Source organism: Clupea harengus, chromosome 26 (assembly GCF_900700415.2).
Source record: "Clupea harengus chromosome 26, Ch_v2.0.2, whole genome shotgun sequence".
Lineage (NCBI taxonomy): Eukaryota > Metazoa > Chordata > Actinopteri > Clupeiformes > Clupeidae > Clupea > Clupea harengus.
The window spans coordinates 7,168,938-7,192,799 of record NC_045177.1 but is presented as its reverse complement, the minus strand read 5'-3'; the positions used below and the strand labels follow the sequence as shown (position 1 = coordinate 7,192,799).

At 44.2% G+C, this 23,862-nt stretch overlaps 1 protein-coding gene across 2 annotated transcripts; it reads left to right on the top strand.

Annotated features, from left to right (window-relative positions):
- Positions 1 to 308: 308 nt before the first annotated feature.
- On the top strand, positions 309 to 22,237 carry micall1a (MICAL-like 1a). 2 transcript variants are annotated; one of them, XM_031563980.2, is made up of 16 exons: positions 309 to 1,393; positions 5,694 to 5,742; positions 9,480 to 9,621; positions 9,805 to 9,905; positions 11,359 to 11,483; positions 11,806 to 12,416; positions 13,106 to 13,169; positions 13,316 to 13,731; positions 14,115 to 14,449; positions 14,732 to 14,866; positions 15,327 to 15,453; positions 17,540 to 17,630; positions 17,789 to 17,862; positions 19,193 to 19,307; positions 19,485 to 19,531; positions 19,660 to 22,237. In XM_031563980.2, exons 1-16 carry the CDS (start codon positions 1,251 to 1,253, stop codon positions 19,788 to 19,790), a joined length of 2,706 nt encoding a protein of 901 aa, XP_031419840.1. In that variant the 5' UTR covers positions 309 to 1,250; the 3' UTR covers positions 19,791 to 22,237. The 2 variants fall into 2 exon arrangements, with proteins under 2 accessions (XP_031419840.1, XP_031419839.1); XM_031563979.2 differs by having other exon boundaries at positions 14,073 to 14,449.
- Positions 22,238 to 23,862: the final 1,625 nt, after the last annotated feature.

Genomic DNA, 23,862 nt, shown 5'->3' with positions numbered 1-23,862 from the left:
TTGATAACAATATTTATGTTTAATTGTAGATTAATTGCACAGTATATTTGAAAAAACTTTATTTGTATCCGTTATGCCATTATCATGCTTTAATGCATTGGTTTGAAAGCATTTATATTTTTCGGTATAGTGTAAGCAGGCCTATATGGTCCTCAACAACAAATGAACGTTACTAGACCATTCAATCATTCATTTGGTTTAATTGCTCCGTTTACAGAGAATTTAAGGAACGAGTCTAGGGTCTAGCTTCATAAAGTAACGGTCTATATGCACTACAGTGGTAGTAACACACACAACATAATCCCCTGCGTTCAAAGAGATTACTGCCGCTATCGTCTGTCATTGAGTTCAGTCGGCCAGTCATGATTGCACGACAGCCAAGGCGGCACGTTGACTTGGCTGCAGTGACGTTGTAACGTTAGTTCCCAATGACTATTCTTCAGAACCTAGGGGAAGGTATCCACGGATTGGGACAAAGATTTCTTCTGCTTAAGACTCTCTGAAGGATGACAAACTGGCGAATTTGGACTAACTGTATTTGGAACCAAGTCAACCTTAACCAGGCTTTCGTTGAGCTAACACTGCTAGCGTTAGCAAGCTAAAACATTGGCGTTAATGTTACCTTGCCCATAGCAACTCGAGTTTGGCTCAAAGTTGTCCACAGACGAGTGCAGGCATTTATAAAACAAAGGCAACTGCATGTCGTTTTAACATTACGTACACTGCGCTCATATTAAGTTCTGAGCTTTGCGTTCTGCAGTCTGAAACTTTCAAATTAGTTTTTGCCATACGTTTGAATTGACGCAGCCATGGGTAATTGCTTGGGTTGGCCATTTCGCTACGTTAACTCAACGTTAATCTGACATTGCTAGCTGAGTCTTTTCAAGCCTGAGCCAGAAATGGTCGATGCTAGATGGCAGCAAGAACGGGCTGTTTTTTTTCTTTTGAATACATATCATGTTTTTGGGTGGGTGTTTCTCACGTCGCCTGAATGACCATCTTCAGATTACATGAACGAACATGTTTTGGTGACCTGCATTTGTCGACCGGCTAACGTTAGTGTATTAGCAAGTTACCCAACCTTGTGCGAAGTCTTAGAAGTGATATCGGGTGTTGGCTCACCACCACGCTCTGTGTAACTAGTGTAATACACGGCTCGCCAACTTTGATTTTGCCCTTGCTGAATCGGGATCGTGCGGCACCGCTAGACAAAGAGACGTTCTTTCTTATTTGTATGTGCATTTTTAATAATGGGGTCGCTTAAAGCTCTTCAAGAGTGGTGTAGGATACAATGCGAGAGTTACAACGATGTGGAGATAAGGGATATGACGACGTCCTTCAGAGATGGCCTGGCGTTTTGTGCCATCATTCACAGACACAGACCGGATTTGATGTAAGTGTGAACAACATTGTGTTTAAAATATTACATTTATAGCATATCCTCAAAGCTGTCAGGGTGGTGACACCTTGCGATGTCCAGCCTGTCTGTGATCTAGGCAATGTTATGTGAGGCAATGACGTTGTACACAGATGTGAATCACACCACATTGTCCCATGTCGATATTCAGGTGGGGAGACAACAAATTCAGTGTGCAATGTTAGGTACAGTGACTGTAAAAAGAACGATGTATGCACGTGCTCTGTATAAAATCAATTCTAATCAAAGCAATTGCATGCATCAATGCCAGTGTGGACATGGCCTGCGTGCCAATATCTGAAAGATGTATGATCTAGCTTGACTCACCCAAGACCATAGTTGATTAACAGCTAGACTTCTGTTTATCTGTCTATAGAAATCATGTTACCTTGATAAATAATGTTTTGGGGCAGAAATTCATACAATGTAGGTCTTGGCCTATATGTATGTGTACGCAAATATCCCCTCTTACGTAAAGTTAAGGTTAATCCTGACATGGCCAGCGAACAGACACATTGCGATAAGATAATTATTTATTTAGTGTGGGGAACCTGTTGGCAAAGCATAGGCTGTTCTCAAGATGTCTACAGGATTAGCTCTCTAAATCGTGTGACCTGCCGGTTGGGCTGGTTCACTGTAAACTTTAGGATGCGAGAGTTGACTTAAACTTGACACCACGTAGCCGGATAAGCCACTCTATTTGGAGATCTTGGCGCAAGCATTGTCTGGAAAACCGTTGTGCTGTCTTGGGTTGTCTTGCCCTGGGTTGTCTTGCCCTGCTGCGCTTATTTATAAGTTCCAAATGAGCTTAAATAGAAGACCGTGTGCTTGTCATTTAGGCGACCCAACTAGTTTGCCAACCTTGATAGCCGAACAGGAGTCCATTCCCCAGAGCCTTGTTAGCCCTGAACAAGTTTACCGAACGCTCGTTCCTAATGGTAAGGCGGGAAAGCTCAACGTACCGTGTATAATCTTCTGTGATGTCCACATCCCTACTGTAACAACACCGCCAGCGCCCTGTGTACTCAACTAGACCCATCCCAGACTGCGGCAGTGAGGCAGCCATGTACCGCAAGGGCACAGAGTTGCTGTATCAACAGTACAGTACAGCCAAGATTGGACAGCAGACAAACCGATGTGACGAGAGAGGATTTCTGCCAGGCAGTTCACTGCTGTTTTTTGGGTCTTCAGTCAATATATTTGATTGAACGTGTGATTGAACATTTTTTATTTTTATAGAATCCAAAGTGTATGATCAACTCTACTGTACCAGAGTGGTGTATGAGGGGAGAGGGTCCACAAATAGCCTTTGCATTTCGTTCTGTTGTAGACCTCTGTACTTCCTCACACCCGCAAGAGAGAGTAAGAGAGAGATAGATGCAAGTGAGGCCATCGAGGCAGGAGTTAAACAGCATCATTATACGTGAAAGGGAGACATGCGTAGGCCTTGTCCCCTAAGACTGATCTAGATCGACAGTTCGTCAGGGTAATCCACAGTCAGGGCCTCAGCCTGTCACTTTACATTTGGCTCCTTGCCCTATTTAAGCCTGCACCACACAGTGCACTGCACCCGGCAGCCAGCGTCGTCATGTCCGACAGAACATTAGTACTCAAATGTAGTGCTTTGAGACATGTCACCAAGAATTAATGCTTTTCATAGGCAGGAATGGATTGATTTCTGACAGATAACTTGTCCCTGTTGACTTTTTTTTTTTTTTAAATCTCTTCAGTATGTACAACATTACAGTAGTCAGCTTTTCTGCAGCTTCTGTTATAACCAATCCCACCATACAGAGGATGCGTAGCTTGCACTCTCTTAATATTGAGTCTGTGTCAGTGTTAGCCATAATTGTGGAGTGCAGGAATTGGGTCACCTCTTAAAAGTGGCATCATGTCCTGCCATGTATAACAGTTGTGTATGATGGATGGTGTTCTCTGCCGTTGCGGTAACAACTTCACATGCACTGAAACTCTCTCTCACTCAGGCCTCTCGCTGTTTCCTTATTTAACCTTTCTGTTCCGTTTTAAGCTTTCTGTTTTCTCTGCGTTGTGTGTCTCATCAGTTGGAAGGCTGTCTCCCTGTTTCTAATTTTTCACTCTTTTTCCCTTGCCAGCACAATCCTTTACTGCTGATGATGCGTGTAGCCACAATTTATAAAAAAAAAAGAACGATTAACCTCAATACAACTAGTGGTATTTGCTGAGCTGTGGCACCGTCAACCGCACACCATCTCTCCCCAAACACACTGTGTCATGGCGCCAGCCTGCTCAGCTTTAAATCATGTGGCTGCTGCTGCTGCTGCTGCTGCTGCTGCTGCTGGACGGGGCTGGCAGCGCTGAGCACAGAGAACAGCTGACACGTGAAGCCAGGGGCCTGTTGGGGCCTGTCATAGTTCCAGTTTCACCCCACCTTCTTATGACACCCCACACACATATATACACACACACACACACACACACACACACACATATATGTACACACACACACACACACACACATATATACACATACACGCCTGCCCTCAAACTCTTCACTGTATCTGCACTGCAGTCTGACTCTGTGATCTTGCAACTTCACGCTCGCAGTGTTTACTCTAATGCTCTTACGCTGTTGTCTGCTAATCTCCTGTCCTTCAGCAGTGCGACAGTCACAACCACTCGCCAAGGATGAAGGGTAGGAGGAAGAGTAGGAGGTTTACATGTTGTTGAATGGTGATGGTGGCAGGTTTCCCCAACTTTAGTGCAGAAAGGTGTTTTTTTTGCAGGCTGGCCGTGTAACCTGGCCGAGTTCAGCCGGGTTTGGCTCAGTGCGTTTATGGACACGGGAGTTAGATTAGCCGTTGCTAACAGAGGGCGCTTTGTTCCGCACAGAAGCCAGTGGAAGCTTCTGTGGGCCTACACAGCAGCATGCGAGAGCTCCTTTACCGTGGGTCAGATTTCCCCCCCGTTACGGAACCTCTTGCTGGGTATTATTGTGCTGCCGCCGCCTTGTTGCCGTGTGAATGAATGAATGACTGTATTTGTGTGAAGGGTGACTGTAAGATTTCCATCTTGGGCTGTGGAGAGGACAGGCGTGGTCAGAGAAAGTTGCATCTTTTATGTTCAGCTCTGAGACAGCTGCAGGGGCGGGCCGTGCAGCTGTTTATGTGGTCTTTGGCTAATGGTTAATGGTTAATGGTAAATGACCCTTCATGAATAAACAGCTTTTGCAAATCTTGTAGTATGCCAGCTTCAAATAGTATGATAATACTATCGCTTGCCCATTATATGTGGGATCATGCTGTAGAATTTAGTTGAAAGAATGAATACCATCGACTTAAAGAAATGGCAAACATAACATAAAGAAGCCAAGAGAAATGGTGACGGTGAAATGTGATATATTTATTGATAAATCAAGAGTTAACGGAAGAACATGGTGGCGGTGAAAATAAGGAATAACAAAACAGAAAACAAACCCTCACACAGTCTGCTTAGAAATCAAAAGGGGAATCTAAACTCCCGTTCAAACAAAAGGACAAGGGAGTGTGGTGAGTCTTTCGGGAATCTTCCTACTCTGAACTTAAACTAAGCTTAAAGCGTGCCAAAAACCCACCACCTGACACCACCAGTTCTATAGTAAACATAAAGTAAAATATTAACTTTACGCTAAACACAACCGGGTAGATCGCGTCAAACTAACGATAGCAACAAACAATGACTAAAGCAGGGCGCCAGCGGAGCACCGTGCAGCAGGCCCAAAGCAGAGTCCGACCGGAAGTGGAGACGGGGTGTGGCTGGAATGAAAGGGTGAGCCAGAGAGCCAGTGAGAGCGATGGAATGAAATGGCCGTCTTTTATAGCCGAAGGCCAACCCACAAACGCGGCCCAATTAGACACCAGGTCACCTGTAGAGGGGAACAGAGAGAGCGGTAGGGGGAACAAACGCACAAATGTGCACAATACGGCTCCCCACGTAACAATAAAGCAGACTAGTGTTGGTCTGATATTCACTACATCAAAATATATTGAACCATTGATTATTAAATGTGCCTCTGTGAATTTCTGAATTGAAGCTCTGTTTGATGGGGGGGGGGGGTTGGCTTAGCTTAATATGTGATGTTCCCTGCTAGATGTTTCTTTTGAATCCTTTAGATTTTTGAAGGGCAAATTCAGTCCTGATGCATGTCAGAGTACAATTATAATGTGGACCAGCACATACATCTAATCTAGTGCAAATGTTGACGTGAAGCCTTGATGTATTCCTGTCTCCCTCATTTCTGTTTGCTCTCTCCCTCTAGTGACTTTGACTCCCTCTCCAGAGAAAATGTCTACGAGAACAACCGTCTGGTGAGTCATACGCTCTCTGTGCTGTTGGTGTTTCTGCCGTGTCATGTCTAGCTGATGACACCGTGTAAAATTGGGTGTGAGCCCGTTATTAGTGACCTCAAGTTTTTAACACCGTCATTAGAGACTCCCCGTAAGGTCTGCGTCCCAGTTTCACCACCTCGTGTTTTGAAGTGTGTGTGTGTGTGTGTGTGTGTGTGTGTGTGTGTGTGTGTGTGTCTGAGTGTCAGAGTGTCAGAGAACATGAAGCAAGAGCAGTTAGTCATCAGGTGTGGCATGTCACATACTATCAGTAGATGCTCTTGCATGACATGCAGCCTGTGAGTGTGAATGTGTGTGTTTAGCTTGAGTTGTATACTCTAGACTTATATACTATCTCTCGCTATCTGAAATAGGTCTAAGTTTAGTGGGAGCTGGAGAAGAAAGAAGTAAGGTTTTGAGGTGTGGTGGAACAGATTCCGTTAGAATGATCTATTTCCATTTTCCTGTTTGTAAATCTCTGTGTTCAGCGTGGCCTATGTGACTTAGTTTTTAATTTCTCAGTAGTTGGTCATAGGAAGGTAGTTTAGTTTCAGAGAATGGTGAAGGGAATAACTTAAGCTTTGGCTTGAAACTATTTTAGAGAAATTGTACAGATTTGCTTGTAGCCTAACATCACAAGGATTTGAGATTAAATGAGGAAAAAATCGTGAAAAATGAAAGAGGATATTTTCAAGTGGACATTGAGGATGTAAAAAAAATAATCATAATTTCTCTGTTAGTGAATCATAACTCGTGCTGCATAACTAAACTTTGAAGGGGTTAATAATTGTATTCAATTCAATTTTATTTATATAGCGCCAGAACAATAAAATTGTCTCAAGACGCTTAACAGAGCCCAGAGCCTGGACCCCCTTAGTGCAAGCACAATGGCAACAGGGGCAAGGAAAAACTCCCTGTTAGTCAGGAAGGAACCTTAAGCAGAACCACGGCACATAGGGGGGGACCCATCTGCATGAGGTCGGGAAAGGGAAACAACAAGTGTTGTACACATCATGCATTTGGTAGATGTACATAATATAAATACAGACATCAGGTGGTATACATGATGCATACAAAAACAGCTTACTGGGTATACACTGTGCTCATAGGGTTACTGTTACAGGGGTATGGAGAGTAGGAACAGAAAAACATGTCGGTGGTGGCAATAATATAATAATATAAATGCTAGCATAGAGTATGGGGTAGAGTAAGTGTACGGCAGTACGGTGGCGATGGGTGCAGTGGGCCGAGGGTTTCTACATGTAGATCGGGTGAAGAGACTACAGCAGCGTCCCATAGCGAAGATAGTCTAGACTAGGAGAGAAAGAAAAGACAGAGTGAGTGGGTAGAGTTTGGCTGTCCATATGCGTAGATGAGGAGTAGTGGTGGTCAGGACCAATGTTTCCACATCCATCAGCAATTGGATCAAGGGAGAGAGAACTTTTTTGTTATGTTCTATTACAATGTACAACTTCCCTTTTACTCTCAGACAATTAAGGGAAACTGGAAGGTGCCTTTTACATGTTAAAACTGCGGTTCAGACTTGACAGAAAACTGCCCTGACTTCATTCCATTGAAACTTTTAGGCCTACATCATTATCTCTGCTCTATGTCTGTAAAACCTGCCATCATTCCACCAGTTATCAGCTGTTTCTAGATGTTTGTGGAATTGGATAGAGAGTCTACTATGTCAGAATGTTTTAGCTACAGTGTTAGCCTAGTGTTAGCCAGTGCCATGATCTGCGATAGGATTCAGCATTGATATGCTATAAGATTTGCAGAAGTTCTGCTGTAGATGGCGGTGGCTATACTCACACATGTGTATAGGCTGTATGTAGATCTATGTTGTTACATAATACGTTTTGTTGTTTCTATTACTTCCTGTTCTGTATTTTTCCTGAGCGTGTTGCTCATAGAACAAGTGTGTAGTGTAGTGCTGTTTGTCTTGACTAATCACCCCAGATGTGCTCAGTTTGGACTGCACTCCCATTCATTTCCATCACAGTCAAACGAGTGCAGACTTCCGTCCGTCAAACTGCCATTGCTCTCCGAGACACTTTCATTGGAGAGATTGCTGTCTCTCCACCACATTAGCCTAAGTCAAGCAGTGATGGGTTGAAATGGAGTATTATGATGACACATACACACACACGCATACAGGAGTACAAAGGCCAACTTGTATTTGTCTCTGTTCGGTGTAGTTTCCTCCCTTTCTCTTGCTCTCCATTTTCAGCCAGAGAGAACAATAGTGAGACAGTCATCACATGAGTGTGCATATCAAGGCCACAGCTTAGTGCTTAAGTGATCCGCGACCAGTTTTTTTTTTTTGAGATGCTGTAATTTGCAGATTCAATGCAAAATCAACTAATTACAAAATAAAATTGTGAAAGCTGCATACTTACTAGTTTCTTATTTATTGCAGAAAATAAGCCTTGATGTTAACTTGTACCTCTCTGGTCTCCTGATGATAAGGTTATGTACAGTCTGTCTCTGCTATACCACTGCCACTGCTTAATATCTCACTGGTTTGGTGTCCGGTGTGGGACTGATTGACAACCGCGGTGAAGTTAGCTTGGTATTAGACATCCGCTTGGCGACCGTGGCATTGACATCACAGGGCCCAATGGCCTCCTGACGGTGGCGCCCATGTGACTACTGACTTGTAACTTTGTGACAACATCAACTGATTAAAGGTAAAAGTAAAGTATTCAGCAGATGTTTTTGTCTGAAGCAACGTAGATTGAATAGGAAATTAACCCAGGTTGACTTTTGTTAGGCAACAGTGGTATTCACTGCACTGATCCTCACTCTTATCCAGTCTTTTCTCCACAGAAGTCCATAGTCCACAAAAATATGAAAATATCTGTGATTTTTTTATCGTTCATTAATTTGTTTTCTAGTATATTCAGAGTTTAAGTGGGGTTTAAAGAGAAACTAAATTTCGCAAAATTTCTCACACATTTTTAGAAATCACTGCCACAAAATCTGTAATTTTAATCGAGGGGGAAAAAAATCCTGGAGGGACTGATTTACCAGTGAAAGACACCAAAGACTCCAGCTGCTTGTACTAGCATGATATTATCCTAACAGACAGTGAACATAAGTCATCCCATTAAAGTTGCTATTTGAGGTGATCTAAAATGATTCATAATAAACATATAATCTGTACTAAGTGGGTCTCTGAAATGTGTGAGTCATCTGTGGGAAAGGGGCGGCTCAACCCCAGTCAAAGTCCTTATAAACAAGTCTCACCATCCGGCAGCCATCTTGGCAACGCTTTTAGACAGGCGAGAAGTCTGTCTGGAGAGACTCCACATGGAATGTTCAAACAAACTCTTAAAGTGCATACCTGGAATTGTCCTTTACATCTGGCATAAACAGCATAAACTATGTTCCAGTAAAAAATACTTTTGGGGGGGTTGATTTGCTTACTGTGCATGCGCTGCGTGGCTATTGCTATAGTCACGGTGGAAATAAACAGAACGTTCAGGGGTAGCAAAACATCAGTTATGTCTTTTCTGAGAATCTGATTGGCTCTTTATAATACAGGGCAGGACCTCCGATTGCTGATCTGCCATCTCTGTCCGACACCTAATGATGTTTGTCCTTTTCGGAAATAACCCAGATCACAACCATGATGACTCAGCCCTCTTGTAGGAATGAGAACATTGTCTACTGGTCATGTCTGTATTTAATCCCAATCCCGTTTGTCTCCTCAGGCATTTGAGGTGGCAGAGTTGGAGCTTGGTATTCCTGCTTTGCTGGACCCGGAGGACATGGTGTCCATGAAAGTGCCTGACCGGTTAAGCATCATCACATACGTCTCTCAGTATTACAACTTCTTCACTAACAAGTCTCATGGTGAGTGCAACAAAAAACCACACAAAGAATAGCTAAACTATTCGCCACTGTCACAGTACATGCTTCAAACCTTGTGTGCTTTTTCAATCACCTTGTCAGACCACCTTGTCAGACCACCTTCTCAGACCTTATTTAGTGTAAAGGCTCTTGAGAAATCATGGCCATCCTTGATTATGTTCCCAGCCAATCCCCCCTCCCAGAAGAGACCCAGTGGTACTGGCCAAATAGAACCAGCTCTGAAGAGACTGGTCGCCCCTCTCGAAGACAGAGTGGTAGAGCCTGAGGTAAGCAGAACTTCAGTCTCGTAACGCCGCTTGCAGACGGTGTTGTTACATGCAGCCACTTGCAGTCAGACCTCGTTTGACCTCACTAACTGTCTGCTTGCATGGTTTCAAAGCATGCCCTCAATTTCTCGACACAAACTGAAATAACACGTGTGGGCTGCCATTCAGCATGGGGAAACACTGTTGATCGGGGCCCGCTTGCCTGGAAAACATTCCACTACCCCGAGAAATAAACGGTCTTAGTTTTTAAGTATGAATTATCCAAACTGGCATGTACTCCCTCATGATGTGTAGCCCTAGTGGTCAGCACTGACTATGAAAAACCCATCTGCTTTTAGTTATAAGCCAAGGATTATATGAGGTATTTTACTGTCTGCTGCATATGTGGTTACATCGATTTTTTGAAGGAAGGAAACCAACGCAGAAGCCAGTTTCAGTGGGTATTTTGCATTGGGTGACATTTGACTGATTCGAGGGTGCCCTCTGCCACACTCAAATTTCTCGACGTTCCTGGCACTGGTTGCGCTTGAAAGGGAGCAGCACTGCTCAGCCTCACATGTCGGCCATCACGTGCGTCCGACCTCTGGGGAGGGAGAGCAACGACTAAATTGCATGTGGTGGCCATGTCTGTGTGACGTGGCGTGACGTGAATGCTCTGGTGATAATTCCTGTCACACTTTCAAGTCTGTAAAGAGAGTCTTCCTCATTCTCTCTATCTCTCTCTGTCTCTTCCGTCTTCTGTTCCGCATGCACTCCCCCCCCCCCCTTCCCCCATCTCTCCTATCCTACGGCTTATCCTCTCCTCAGCAGAAGATCCGCTCCTCTCCCTCCTCCTCTTCCTCTTCCTACTCTTCCTCTTCTTCATCTTCCTCGTCTCTGATTTCCCCGCCTCTCTGTGATCCTGTACCTAGACAGTAGGAATGGGGGTGTGCTGTAGGGGGGTGTCAAATCAGTTAGGTCAGTTCATATTTTTTTTTAACTCTTTACCTCCACACTTTAACTTCTTTCTGCCACACTAACCTTAATTTTTATAGTGTTATGCTTTTAGTCTTGTGTGCTTTTTAGTTTTGGAATCGTGCTACTAACTCTACCGAATGAGCACACAGTGCAGCTGCAGCTAACCCAGCTAATTTCTGACGGATGTCATTTCAGTAGTGATACTTCTCACCAAGCCAATGACATTGTATTGAATCAACACAAACACAAGAGGCAACAGGCTTGCTTTTCAAATGCCCTGTCACTGGCGGTAACAAATAACAAACAACAACAACAACAAAAAAGAGTTCCAAACAAATAAACATGATATGACATTACCAATCGGTTCCGGTTTTTTGATCCTGACTCTCCATTTGATCTCCCCGCCCTCCCTTCCATAAAACAACCCACCTCCTCCTCCTCCACCTCCTACTCCGCCTCCCTCCTCCTGTCTGGTCTCCTGGTTGCGTCTGCGCAGACGGGCGCCACCGGCTCCCCCAGACGCAGCACTCTGAGCAGCACCTGCGCCGCCTGTGGGAAGCACGTGCACCTGGTGCAGAGGTTCCTGGTCGACGGCAAACTCTACCACCGCAACTGTTTCAGGTGAATGCTCAGCTTGTTTCAAACATCTCAGACATGCACTGATCTGCCGTGTTTTAAATGTATGTGTTTACCGGTTTATTTCTGAGTCAAATCAGTTTGTTTTAGACAGTTAATATATGTAAAAGACAAACAAAACTGAACAAAAAACTTAACAAAAATGAACAAAACTCATGTCATTGTTCAAATTTCATATTGTTCACATTAGATGATCTAATGAAATCTAATATGAATTTTAATTAAGTTAATTACCATTTTTCAGAGCTCCAAAAGAGATTTTTTGAGATGAACTGCTTACCACATTATCAACTGATTATATTTTCAGATGCAAGGAGTGTAGCAGCACCTTGCTCCCAGGATCTTACAAACCAGGAAGTGATGCAGGTTCCCTGGTCTGCACACATCACTTCTCCCGGTCCTCCTCAGCCAATCAGAATGGCAGACCGGATCTTAGTAAAAAGCCAGGAATTCCTTCAAGGTTTTATCCAAAAATACCTGAAACTCCTCCCAGTGGGAGGAGCTTGGAGAGACCAGCGCCCACTGAGAGTGTTGCTAGTCCTCAGGCCACACCCCTCCCAGTCTCAGCCAGCAAATCAGACTCTATGGAGACAGAGAAAGAAAAGGATGCTGAGGGAGGAGAAACGCACCACAGTGCAAAGGAGGAGGCCACGCCGCAGCCCTCCACTCCTCCCAATCCCTTCGACGAGACTGACAACGAGGAGGAGGAAGAGGAGGAGAAGAGGGGACAGGAGGAAGATACGCCGAAGCCAGCAGGAAATGCATTAAACGGTGACCTTCCCCCTACTCCCCTCGACCGAGGCGTCCCCGAGAGCAAGCCTGTACCCACCCCACGACGGGCGGCTGAACTCACCCCCCCTCCGCGCCCAGCCCCGAGGAACATCCAGCCTCGGGTGACAAACAGTCCAGCAGTAAACGGTTAGCGGGATTATTGTTATTTTATCACACAGATTCTGCAGCTAGGTCCAGATGTTGGGTGAATGTTGACAAGTTGGGTGAAGTGCAGTGTAAGTGGAATATAAAGTGAAATGAAGAATATGGTGATCAAATTCTCAGCCAGTCATATTGTTTTGTCATAAGTATTTAGCTCATTATTGTGATAATGTGCTCAACTGACCTATGACAAGGTGAAGAAAGTAATTTGGCAGACTCAGATGTATTTCTTTAGGATGGGCCTGCCAGACACAACTGGCAGGCATTTACATTAAGTCCCACACACAGCAATGATTTACATTAAATCCTACACACAGCACTGATTTGCATTAAATACTACACACGGCACTGGTTTGATGTGTTGTCAAATGCTTTTGCTATGGCCATAACGATCCTAACCTGTTAGCTGCAGTAGAATTTGGTCTGAACTGTCAACTATAATCAGAGAATATAGAGCATCTTGTCTCTAAATATGTTATCTTACCTTTATTATATCCTTGCCCTTCCTCTGGTAACTCTACTGGTTGTGTAACTGACAAGCAGGCAATCAGCATCATCATCACCCTTTGGACATTGTCCAATGTCTGTATTGTCTTGGGTGTTTAGATAGTTCTACTTGGTTAAAGGTCTGGATGTTAGTCGGTGGTCATGACCTGCTTTGCTTTCTCTCCCAGGGGATCCAGGCGATCGCAGGCGATCAGTCCCTGTCCCCCGTGAGCGATCACACTCCCCTGGAAGGTAAGAAAGGCTGCCTCCCAGCATACCGTGGGCCCCACTCACCTCGTTCACCCGTCCCGATGTACGTCTGATTGCCTCTGTATGTTTGTTCTCGTGGCCTCATACATCTGGTCATGTCTGCTGCCCATTTGTCTCACCCATACCAGCTTCAGCCAATCCAGTGTCACTCCCAAACCCAAAGACCCGCCCTGGCTGGCCCTCGTCCAGTCAGAGCCCAAGAGGAAGCCGCCCCCTCCCCCTCGTCCTGGTCTCGGTGTATCTCAGCCCGCCGGCACCGTTCCTTCCCTCAAAGACGAGGGTTCTAGGCCCGCCACGCCCCCACAGTCCACCAACCCCTTTGACGACGATGAGGATGAAGAAGAGGAGTTGGCAGAGGAGCAGGCAGAGAGCTTGGCTCCGCCCTCTGTTGTGACCAACCATCCCTGGTACAGCATCACCCAGGCAACAGAGGGCTCCGGCACAGACACACCTCCACGCAGACCTAGCCCCACCCCCTCAGTCAGTCCAGGAAGTGGCAGGAAGAAGCGGCCAGCCCCCCGACCACCACGGCCCTCCCCAACAGGTCAGTTGCACACACTGGCTGCAGTCCCAGAGCTGAAAGCAGTCGGCCATACTAGGCTCGGATGCTTTGTCCTAAAGGCATAGGGAGTTTTTGCTCTAGTTAATTACTAGTCAGTTACCAGTTACTAGATGTAGTGGAGCTTCATAACCATTATGTGGATCACTCCATTGCTCTGTATTCACCTAATTGTTTTTCTCCCGCTTGTCTCTCCATCTTGCTGTTCTTTTTTTCCAACCTTCCTTCACATCCTGCGTTTTTCTTTTCCTCTTTTTGTTGAACGTAAAAAAAAAATGGTTCCTATCCTTTCACCTGCTTCCCTTCTTCTAACCCCCCCTTCTCAGCTACCCCCTTGTCTCAGCCCTCCTCTGCCTCTCCCTCCCCAGCCCTGAGCACAGAGAGCCTCTGCTCGTCCTCATCTGACCACGTCCCCTCCAAACCACCGCCCTCCGAGCCGCCGCAGGAGCACCCCTTCACCAAGAGCGTCTCTGAGCCCTCCATCAGCGGCCCCTCTCCGCCCCCCTCGGACTCGCAGCAGCACCTCTCGCCGAGCCCCTCCCCGCCCCCCACGCCCGCGTCCCCCACCAATACCAGCTCAGCCCCGGCCACGCCGCAGACCAATCGGAGTGCAGGGGCCAAGGCACCTCGGCCCCCACCCCCTCGGCCCCCCACTGCACCCAGTACTCTATCTGCTGGGGCCTCTCCAGCGGCCACGCCCAAGGTGAGGGGGATCAGAGTCTACTCGCAAGCTTTCTGAATCAATTCAGCATAGTCATAGGATCATAAGATTCATTAGTATGCATTTTTGTAGATGCATTAATAGCATGTCATATAATATATGATGTGTAATATGATGTGTAATATCATGATTTTAAGCTTGTTTAATGTTGGAGGCGGTTGTCTATTAGCCCGTAAATGATGGCCATGGGGTATGAAGTTGAAGTGTACTTCCTGTAGAAGTTCTTGCTGTTGCTCACTCCCTCCCTCTCTTCTGTTCATCCAGCGCACCTGTAAGGAGAACCCCTTCAACCGGAAGGCCTCCCCCTCCCATTCCTCCCCCACCAACAGGCCCCCAAAGGGCCCTCGCCCTGCCAGGCCCCCAGCTCCTGGGCACGGCTTCCCCCTCATCAAACGCAAGGTCAGAAACCAGGAGGGATCAGTGTCCTAGGGTTCTTTGAAGGATAATGTAACATGGTGTGAATTGCAGGCCTATGAGGTAGCATGGTTGTGTGATAACATTTCAAAAGACACTAGATGTATTTAGTATGATGTATTGAATGCACATTGTATGCTTTTGTGGTTATACCTATATAATCCTGCATAAGAAATATCAACAAATGAGCAGGACTGTAACTAAAAACTTCTGATAGGATTTTTTTTGATTGTATGAAAATGAAACGGTTGAAAAACTGAGTCAAACGGCTGATGTGGTGTGATGTGGTGTGATGTGATGTGATGGGATGTGATGATGGTGTGATGTGGTGTGATGGGATGTGATGATGATGATGATGTGATGATGGTGTGATGATGGTGTGATGATGGTGTGATGATGGTGTGATGTGATGTGATGTGATGGGGTGTGATGTGGGTGTGTTCAGGTGCAGTCAGACCAGTACATCCCAGTGGAGGACATTCATGGGGAGATGGGCGAGCTGGAGAGACAGCTGGACGAGCTGGAGCAGAGAGGCGTGGAGCTGGAGAAGAGACTGCGGGACTGTGGCAATGGTGAGAGTGAGCGAGGGAGGGAGGGTGGAGGGATGGATGGATGGATGGTGAGAGTGGAGGAGTGAATGTAAGCAAGCGTAAAGGCCAACGCCCACTGGCACTGTCTGACGCCCGTCAACTTCAGTGTTTAGAACACGGTTCTATCTCTTCAGCGTCGGGTCCATAGAAATTGCCTTGATGTCAATTAAATGCATGTATTCGTACCGTCAGTGGACGTTGGCCTTAAGAGTGTGTGTGTGACAGACAGTGGACGTTGGCCTTAAGAGTGTGTGTGTGACAGACAGTGGACGTTGGCCTTAAGAGTGTGTGTGTGAGACAGTGGACGTTGGCCTTAAGAGTGTGTGAGTGACAGTGAGATTGTGTGTGTGTGTGTGTGTGTGTGTGTGTGTGTGTGTGTGTGTGTGTGTGTGTGTGTGTGTGTGTGTGTGTGTGTGTGTGTGTGTGTGTGTGTGTGAGAGAGAGAGAATGAGGAGCAGCAACAGGTCGTACACAAAACAGTCACAGCTTTACACTAAAAACCAAAAGGACTATAAATGGACATTAAGCAGAAAGACACCGTGGATAGACTTGAAAAAGAATGGTCTGTCGCATGAAAGAATTTGGAGAAAACAACAGAAGAGAAGTTTTAACGATGTATGTCATTTATGGCAATTTTCTCTGTTGTGATTGTGGTTTGGTTGCAGGCAGAGGAAACCAGTAGGTCTTATCATGGAGTAAGAGAGAGTGACCTGGTCAGAGAGAGAGATGAGTGAGGCCAGTAGAGAGAGACAAGAGAGAGAGAGAGAGAGATGAGTGAGACCCGTAGAGAGAGACAAGAGAGAGAGAGAGATGAGTGAGACCAGTAGAGAGAGACAAGAGAGAGAGAGATGAGTGAGGCCAGTAGAGAGAGACAAGAGAGAGAGAGATGAGCGAGGCCAGTAGAGAGAGACAAGAGAGAGGGAGAGAGAGAGATGAGTGAGGCCAGTAGAGAGAGAGAGAGAGGGAGAGATGAGTGAGGCCAGTAGAGAGAGATGAGTGAGACCAGTAGAGAGAGACAAGAGAGAGAGATGAGTGAGACCAGTAGAGAAATAGATGAGCAAATAGAGAAAGACAAGAGTGGGATGAGAGGTAGAACAGGAATGAGACGGAGGAGGAGGCTGGGTGCCTGAGGGGCACTACAGGAAGCTTGGTGTGAGAGGATGCAATCCATACCCAGTTGTTTTTTCCTGTTGAAGGTTATATTTAGAGCAAATTGTAAGTTATACATTATATGAACAATGTGCCTTTGATGTCAGTATATGTATGAATGTCCGTGTATTTTACTCTAAAAAACTAAAAAGATATGAGCTGTATGTGAACAAATGCCGCCAAAACCTGATATATTATTTGTATTATATTGTACATACCGTAATTTCCGGACTATTGAGCGCACCTGAATATAAGCCTCACGCACTGAATTTTTTAAAAATAATTATTTTTAACATAAATAAGCCGCACATGTCTATAAGCCGCAGGTGCCTACCGCAACATTGAAACAAATTAACTTTACACAGGCTAAAATGAATATCAAAACTAATACAATAGTTAGTTTTGCCAGTTAGATAAGTGCACTGTTGCTTTAAGAGCGCACAGTCGCAAGAGTCAATCAGAAGCTAGAACGTTAGATTGAAGACAGACGCTAGTTTGAAACCAGTGAGCTAAAGAACTTGAAGACTGGATTTGTATTGTTGTAAACTTTTATTTTATTTTCTAAAGTGTTTTGAGTTGTGTTCTGTCTACGCTGGTAGACTGTGGTTATTTTGACATTAGTTAAGTTATTGAGAGATACTGAGAAATCGCGTCGAGCTAAGCATCCATGCGGCTGCATCCATGCTAGCATCCTAGCTCCACAAAGCCACCGTAAACACAAAGCCACCGTATACAGTCACAGGTATCATAATCCATAAATTAGCCGCATCGTTGTTTAAGCCGCGAGGTTCAAAGCGTGGGAAAAAAGTAGCGGCTTATAGTCCGGAAAATACGGTACACAGATGTCCAATTGACTAGTTGTAGATGTACTCTCTAGGTGGACTAAGTTTGAATAATGTTGATTTCTGAATGGTTTCAGATGAGGATGAGGAGCACCTGCTGGTGGACTGGTTCACGTTGATCCATGAGAAACACCAGCTGGTGCGCAGGGAGGCTGAGCTGGTCTACACGTGAGTGGGTAGCAGGGGGATACTAATCATGCTTCACTGGAGTACCTTGAAATGGGTGAATTTTGAGTGTAGCAGATCTGTTAAGTGTGTGTGTGTGTGTGTGTGTGTGTGTGTCTTTGTGTGTGTCTTTGTGTGTGTCTTTGTGTGTGTCTTTTCAGGGCCAAACAGCAGAATCTGGAGGAAAGACAGGCGGACGTGGAGTATGAACTGCGTTGTCTCCTCAACAAGCCAGGTGTGCATGTTGACATTGACTCGTACACAGACAGGACAGCGGGTGGTCAGGGTGTCCAGAAATCATGTATTTTACCGTAGCAATTTTAAACTTACCGGTCACATTTCAATAACAGTCTATTTTACAAACGCAAAAATAATGAACACTTAGGTTGACGAAAGAATGACAAGTCACCCCCTACCAACCTACAACAAGTACAGCAGGTGGTTAATAGGCTGTTTTGATATATATATATATATATGCATAGGCTATTCCTGAACAGGATATTTCTGTTTTGACTAGCAAAACAGCCTATTAACCACCTGCTGTACTTGTTGTAGGTTGGTAGGGGGTGACTTGTCATTCTGTATTTATATATAGCTACGTTTTGCATGAGCATTATTACTGGACATTTTCTCCAGCAAGTTTCTGAGTTTTTTTTGTGTTTTTAAAATAAATTTTACCAGGCAAAAAAAAAACGTTATTACTGGCTAACGGAAACCCTGAGTGTGGTAAACCTTTTTTACCATTCCATCAGTCTGACCGCTCTACAGGGTCCCCACGGTCATGGAAAGCACTTTGGTGCCTAAAAAGTCAATCCCAGACCTAGCGGTAGCATCTCATCTGATCATTCATCCAGCTATTTGTTTAGTACGAAATTTGGCCAAGTTTATTTACCAGGTGTTGCAGTCCTGAATTAACCACTTGAAGAGCTCTGTTTGGGTTGATGCAAAAGCGATGGACTTTTCAGTATCACGTTCAGGTCACATCCCAGCAGGGTTTTTTTGTAGCCGTGCACCATCAGTCAGTGCAGACCTATGACATTGTGCAATACTTGTCTTTTCAGCTAAATATGAAAAAAATAAAAACTTATAAAAGCATATTTCTAACAAGCAATGAAGATGAAATATAGGTTCAATTATTAATATAATGTATAAACATGACATGCATTGGCTACTGCTAATAAAGTAAAACATATTCTATTGAAGAAAAGTACTGAGAGTCCAGCATCACAGGCTCATGATGTTCATGCACACAGGGGCACCGCTGCTGATTAAAATCCCTAGGGGATCACTGGCGTATGTAGGTCTAATGAAATCAATTATTTTATTGAGTTCTGCAGTGTGATACAGTTTCCACTTGGATTTGACATAGCCTAACTAACCCATTAGAAAAGGAATAGAAAAGGTTATTTCATTTTCAATCAACAATTAGGCCCAACCTGTGGAGTAATGGACCCAATGTTGGAACGTCATTAAGGGTCCTTGAAAATAAATCCTGGAAATGTTTTGAAATCTTGTCGATGAAAATGGATGGGAACCCTGACTCTATCCCCTGCCCCTCTCCACAGAAAAAGAGTGGACAGAAGAGGACAAGAACCGAGAGAAGGAGCTGATGGCAGAGCTAGTCACCATCATTGAGCAGAGGAACCAGATCATTAACAACATGGATCAGGACAGGCAGAGGTAATCAATCCCTCCACACCCACCCACATCAACTCCCTTGTTTGTCACTACGTCTTTGGTAGTGTTACAGAGCTAGCATGTCCAGTGCTGTAATGGCATGTCTTACCTTTGGGCCGTATTGTCATTGGTGTTGAAGGTTTGTCTCCGCTTGACCTTTGCATGACCTTTGTTTCATAGGGAGGAGGAAGAGGACAAGCTGTTGGCAGCCATGTTGAAGAAAAAAGGTGAGCCAACCAGGAGGACATTATTTCTTATTTGGTTCTCTGTTCGGTTCTCTCTATAGAGATTGTTTCTCTTCCTGATCTGCCCTTTTGTGCTTGTGCCAACACCTCTCCCACCTCTGCCTTCTCAGATTTCCACAAAGATGGAGACGAGCATAAGAAGAAGGGGGCGAAGTTCAAGCCCATGAAGGTGCTGAAGAGACTGAGTCACAAGAGTGAGGGACCCAAGGGGGGGGGCAGCCCACGCAAGGAGAAGAGCTGAGCTGAGCTGAAGGCCTCCTCAGCATTGCAGAAGGGATGACGCAGATGACTGGAAGAGTAAAAGAGAGACTGTGTTCAAGAGACAGGAACTTTCATCTTGAATAGAAGTGGACTTAGTCGGAAAGAAATGGAGGACAACCAACCAAAACGTTCCTCCTGTGTCTGTTTATGTTATTCTTCATCCAAAACACAGCCACACATTAAGTGTAAGACAGTTTGATTTTTTATTTTAATTTTTTACGTTGCCTTTGTGTAATGTGTGAGGGAGGGGGGAAAGAAACGAGAACAATATTGTCTCAAATACAAAAGAGCTAAAAACGAACCCTAACCTCGTCCTGAAATGATCAGGCAGTCGAGCAGAGGTGTGTGTAATCTTCCAAAGTGCTGTACTACCTTGTGATTGTATGTCACAGACTTTACTCAGAGTTTAAGAGGAGTAGCTGGCAAAGCCATCAGAACCACATAGGAAGAAAAATGTATATATTTATGAAAAGTGAGTCTGGAGTTATTGTTACCTGCTTGTAGGCGCACCTTCTAATACTATGCTTATTCACCTCGGTTGGAACACAAGGCTTGGGCCACATATTTAGTTTAAGGAACAGATTGAAAATTATGGTATCAATTGCATCATGATGGTGTTTTTTTTTTTTTTTACACACCCAGTTATTTTAAAATCTCTTCCTAACGTTCATGTTTTCATCTAATGAGTTGCAGTCGTAATATGGGGATTTTTCAGTGCCAGCATGTGGAACGCCAGCCAGCTGGTAACGTGCTGTGCAGTGAGTAAACCTCAATCCCAGACACCCAGAAACGAGTTGGCAACAGTGGGTTTAAGCCTCCTTGCTAGTGCGGCCGCCTCCCAGTGGTGCGGTGCGGGACTGTGTCTACTCATCGCCGGTTACACGTTACTGTAGAGCAGTGCTTCCCTGTGGTCAGTCTTTTGTCATATCAGCAACAAAATCTGATTTCGGAAGTGGTTTTGCGCATTTAAGGTGTAATATGATCGTGTATTTGTATTAGTGCTATAAGAATGAACGTGTTCATTTTTGCGATTCATTTGAACGCTTAAAATGAACGCAGCTGCGTGGGTTTTGTTATTTTTGTTAGTGCATTGTAATGCTAAACAAATATCTAACGGCGTCCAATGTATATCTGAGACAGAGTTTAGTTGACTTCACAAGCCTGCAAGGTAATTGAGCACTTCGCTTTACAACTAACCCAATGGGCTGTACACCATGTTCTAACTACCGACGGCTGACCTAGTCACTAGTTCCCTCCAAAGTATCTCCCTCCTCAAATGTCCGTCTCTCTTCTCTGTTTATCCACGTCTTCATCTCAATCCCGGTTTCAGAATAAAAGTCCCTTCACAGTTTACATTCTACGCATATAACAAATATGCCTTTCAAGCTGACAGTCAATTGATGGCCTTGATGGTTTTAGTGGAAATCTGTAGTTCACAGAAGAGAACGTGTTCAAAGTTAAAAAGACGCTATGAAACAATAGTATTTGAATTTAAATATGCGTAGCCTACTTTGTGTTGATTCTACATTAAGTCAGTGATTTGACATTTAAATATCCTTTAGTACAAGCTTCAGTCTTAAGAAAACGAGTTACAAATAGAAACTGTTTGTTTGTTTTTAATCAATTGACAGCACTAATTTGAACATGTGGTGTTGGAGAATCAGAATGTCAGCTCTAGAAACCCTAGTCACCCAAACACTGTCAGTTCAGATCTGGATGTTACAAAATACCCTGTCTGTTTGCAGACAGAATAGGAAATGAGTGACGCCCGAGTTTCCTTGAAGGATTTGCAACGTTGTGTAAAAATCTGCATTATCAGGGAAAAAAGAGACCCTACAACGGCTGCCCATGGAAGCTTTTGATGAATTTGATCATGTTTAAGTGTAGATATGTTTATTAATGTATGCATTATGTCATGTGTGGGAAAACCCTTTAGTACAGTTTCTGCAATATTGTCTTTAATTTATATATTACACTGCCTTTTGTTGTGTTTTTAATTTATATACTACACTGCAGTTTTTACTTCGTAACTCTTGTCTGTCATTAACTGCCGGTGTGTTTTGGCCTTAAGAGAGAAGTAGATGGTGATGAGGTTTCCTGAGGGAGTGCCCTTATTTTACTGTATTTATAGAGGAGTGAGGGGTTACATGTTGTTGTTGTTGTTGTTGTTTTGTCTGATTCCTTTTGTTTAGTTCTCATGTGTCACGGGCAAACATGCTTGTGTGTCTGTAGTCTGTCTGTCTCTCACTCCACCAGACTGATTCTCCCCTCTGGACTGTGATATCCTACATGTGTCGGTAGTCTGTCTGTCACTCATACCAGCAGGGGCTTTTGTTGCATTTAAATACTGACATGCTCCACTGCAAGAACAACAAGCCCAAATACAGACCAGAGAGGCTGAGAAATAAAACGTATTAATGAAACGAAGCGGTGTGTCGTCCTTTCACTTTTTAGGAAGATGCATTAAAGTTGAATTCACGAGTTGATCAACTTTGAATACCCCTGTGTTTCCCAGGTGTCTGTTATCTCAAGTATCTCAGACCATGCATGAGAAGAGAATGAGACATAACCTAACAGACCATGGCATGAGAAGAGAATGAGACATAGCCTAACGGACCACGTGGACCAGTACCAAATAACCCATGCCCTCTAGGGAAATGGCTGTGGAGATGTAAACAACCTGGAAAATAAGTACAAAATTGGTAATGCTGAACTTTGTGCCTGCATGTCAGAGCAGGTTCAAAGGACCAACCAGAACAAACAGGTTCTCTACATGTATGTTTGGGTATTTTGATAGTTCTGTACATGGAGAAACCTTCACAGAATAGGTTATACATTTGGCGCTTAATGACTTAACATCAATGGATGTCTTTGTCACACCTCTACATGGCAGCATAAATACCTTACAATGACTCCCACAGTGGTGTTTAAGACATGTCTACCCGTGGGTTATCCAATTAACTAAATAGGACAAGAGCTCTTTATTTCAGGAAATGCACACATTCAAAAATAGAGTAAAGGCAACTGGAGCCATCTCTGAGGCGAAGTGGTTCTCCTGCATCAAAATCTACATGCAACAAAGTTCTGCAAAATCCTTTTGCTGAGGTTGATACAGACAGCACAGAATGCCATAGGTTATTAATGATAGTTTGAATCTTAGAATTCAAATAGAAGGTGCACCTTGACCTTCACGGATAGATATAAGACACCACAAAACATCACAAGCAAGCAATCATACAAATGTGACAGATAAGTCATAAGAGTGTGTTTCCTTTATTGGAGGCATTCATCACTCTACATACTTTCATTTTTGATATCATTTACATGCTTTTTGGGCAGATTTGATTCATGCAATATAGCTGTATACAAAGAGATGTATAAACCTGCAAAGTCATTCAATGTGTCATGGTTCACATAAATGCTGGTATATGCATCACAAATACAAGCAGGTTATTAGTATGACGATCACGGCAAGGACACATGTCTTCCAGATGATTCTGCTGGTCACATTCCTCTCTGCCTCAGGACCAGCTTGGGCTCAGAGTCACTCTCTCTTCCTCTGCCTGGTGACCTCGGGGATCTCAGTTTAATTTTGTATTCCATGTTTCAGTGTGCCCTCAAGATCCTCTTGTGCTACAGTGACCCCACTGTATTCAGCTGTGTTTCTTGTGGCAATCTTAATCTTCACTCTTTCTTCACTCTTTTTTACTCCTAGCAACTCGGCTTTCATCATCTTTTTCTTTCTTATGTCTTTTAACCATCTCTTTAATACACTCTCCCCAAATACATTCTTCATTGTCTTGCCATCTTGTCTCAGTCTTCCTTCTTTCCCCTAGACATTGACAAGGTCTTCATTATCAGCTACAAAATAGAATTTCAAGAGTTATAAGTATTTTCAGAATTATGAATTCATGTTTCAATTTACCACGTTAAATTGTACCACATGACTATCACAATGATCTCCATGTCAGTGACACTCAGAATAAGGTTTAAAAAGGTAAATACAAGTTCCACCAGAAACTGATACAATTAGAAAAGGGACATCAACTCTA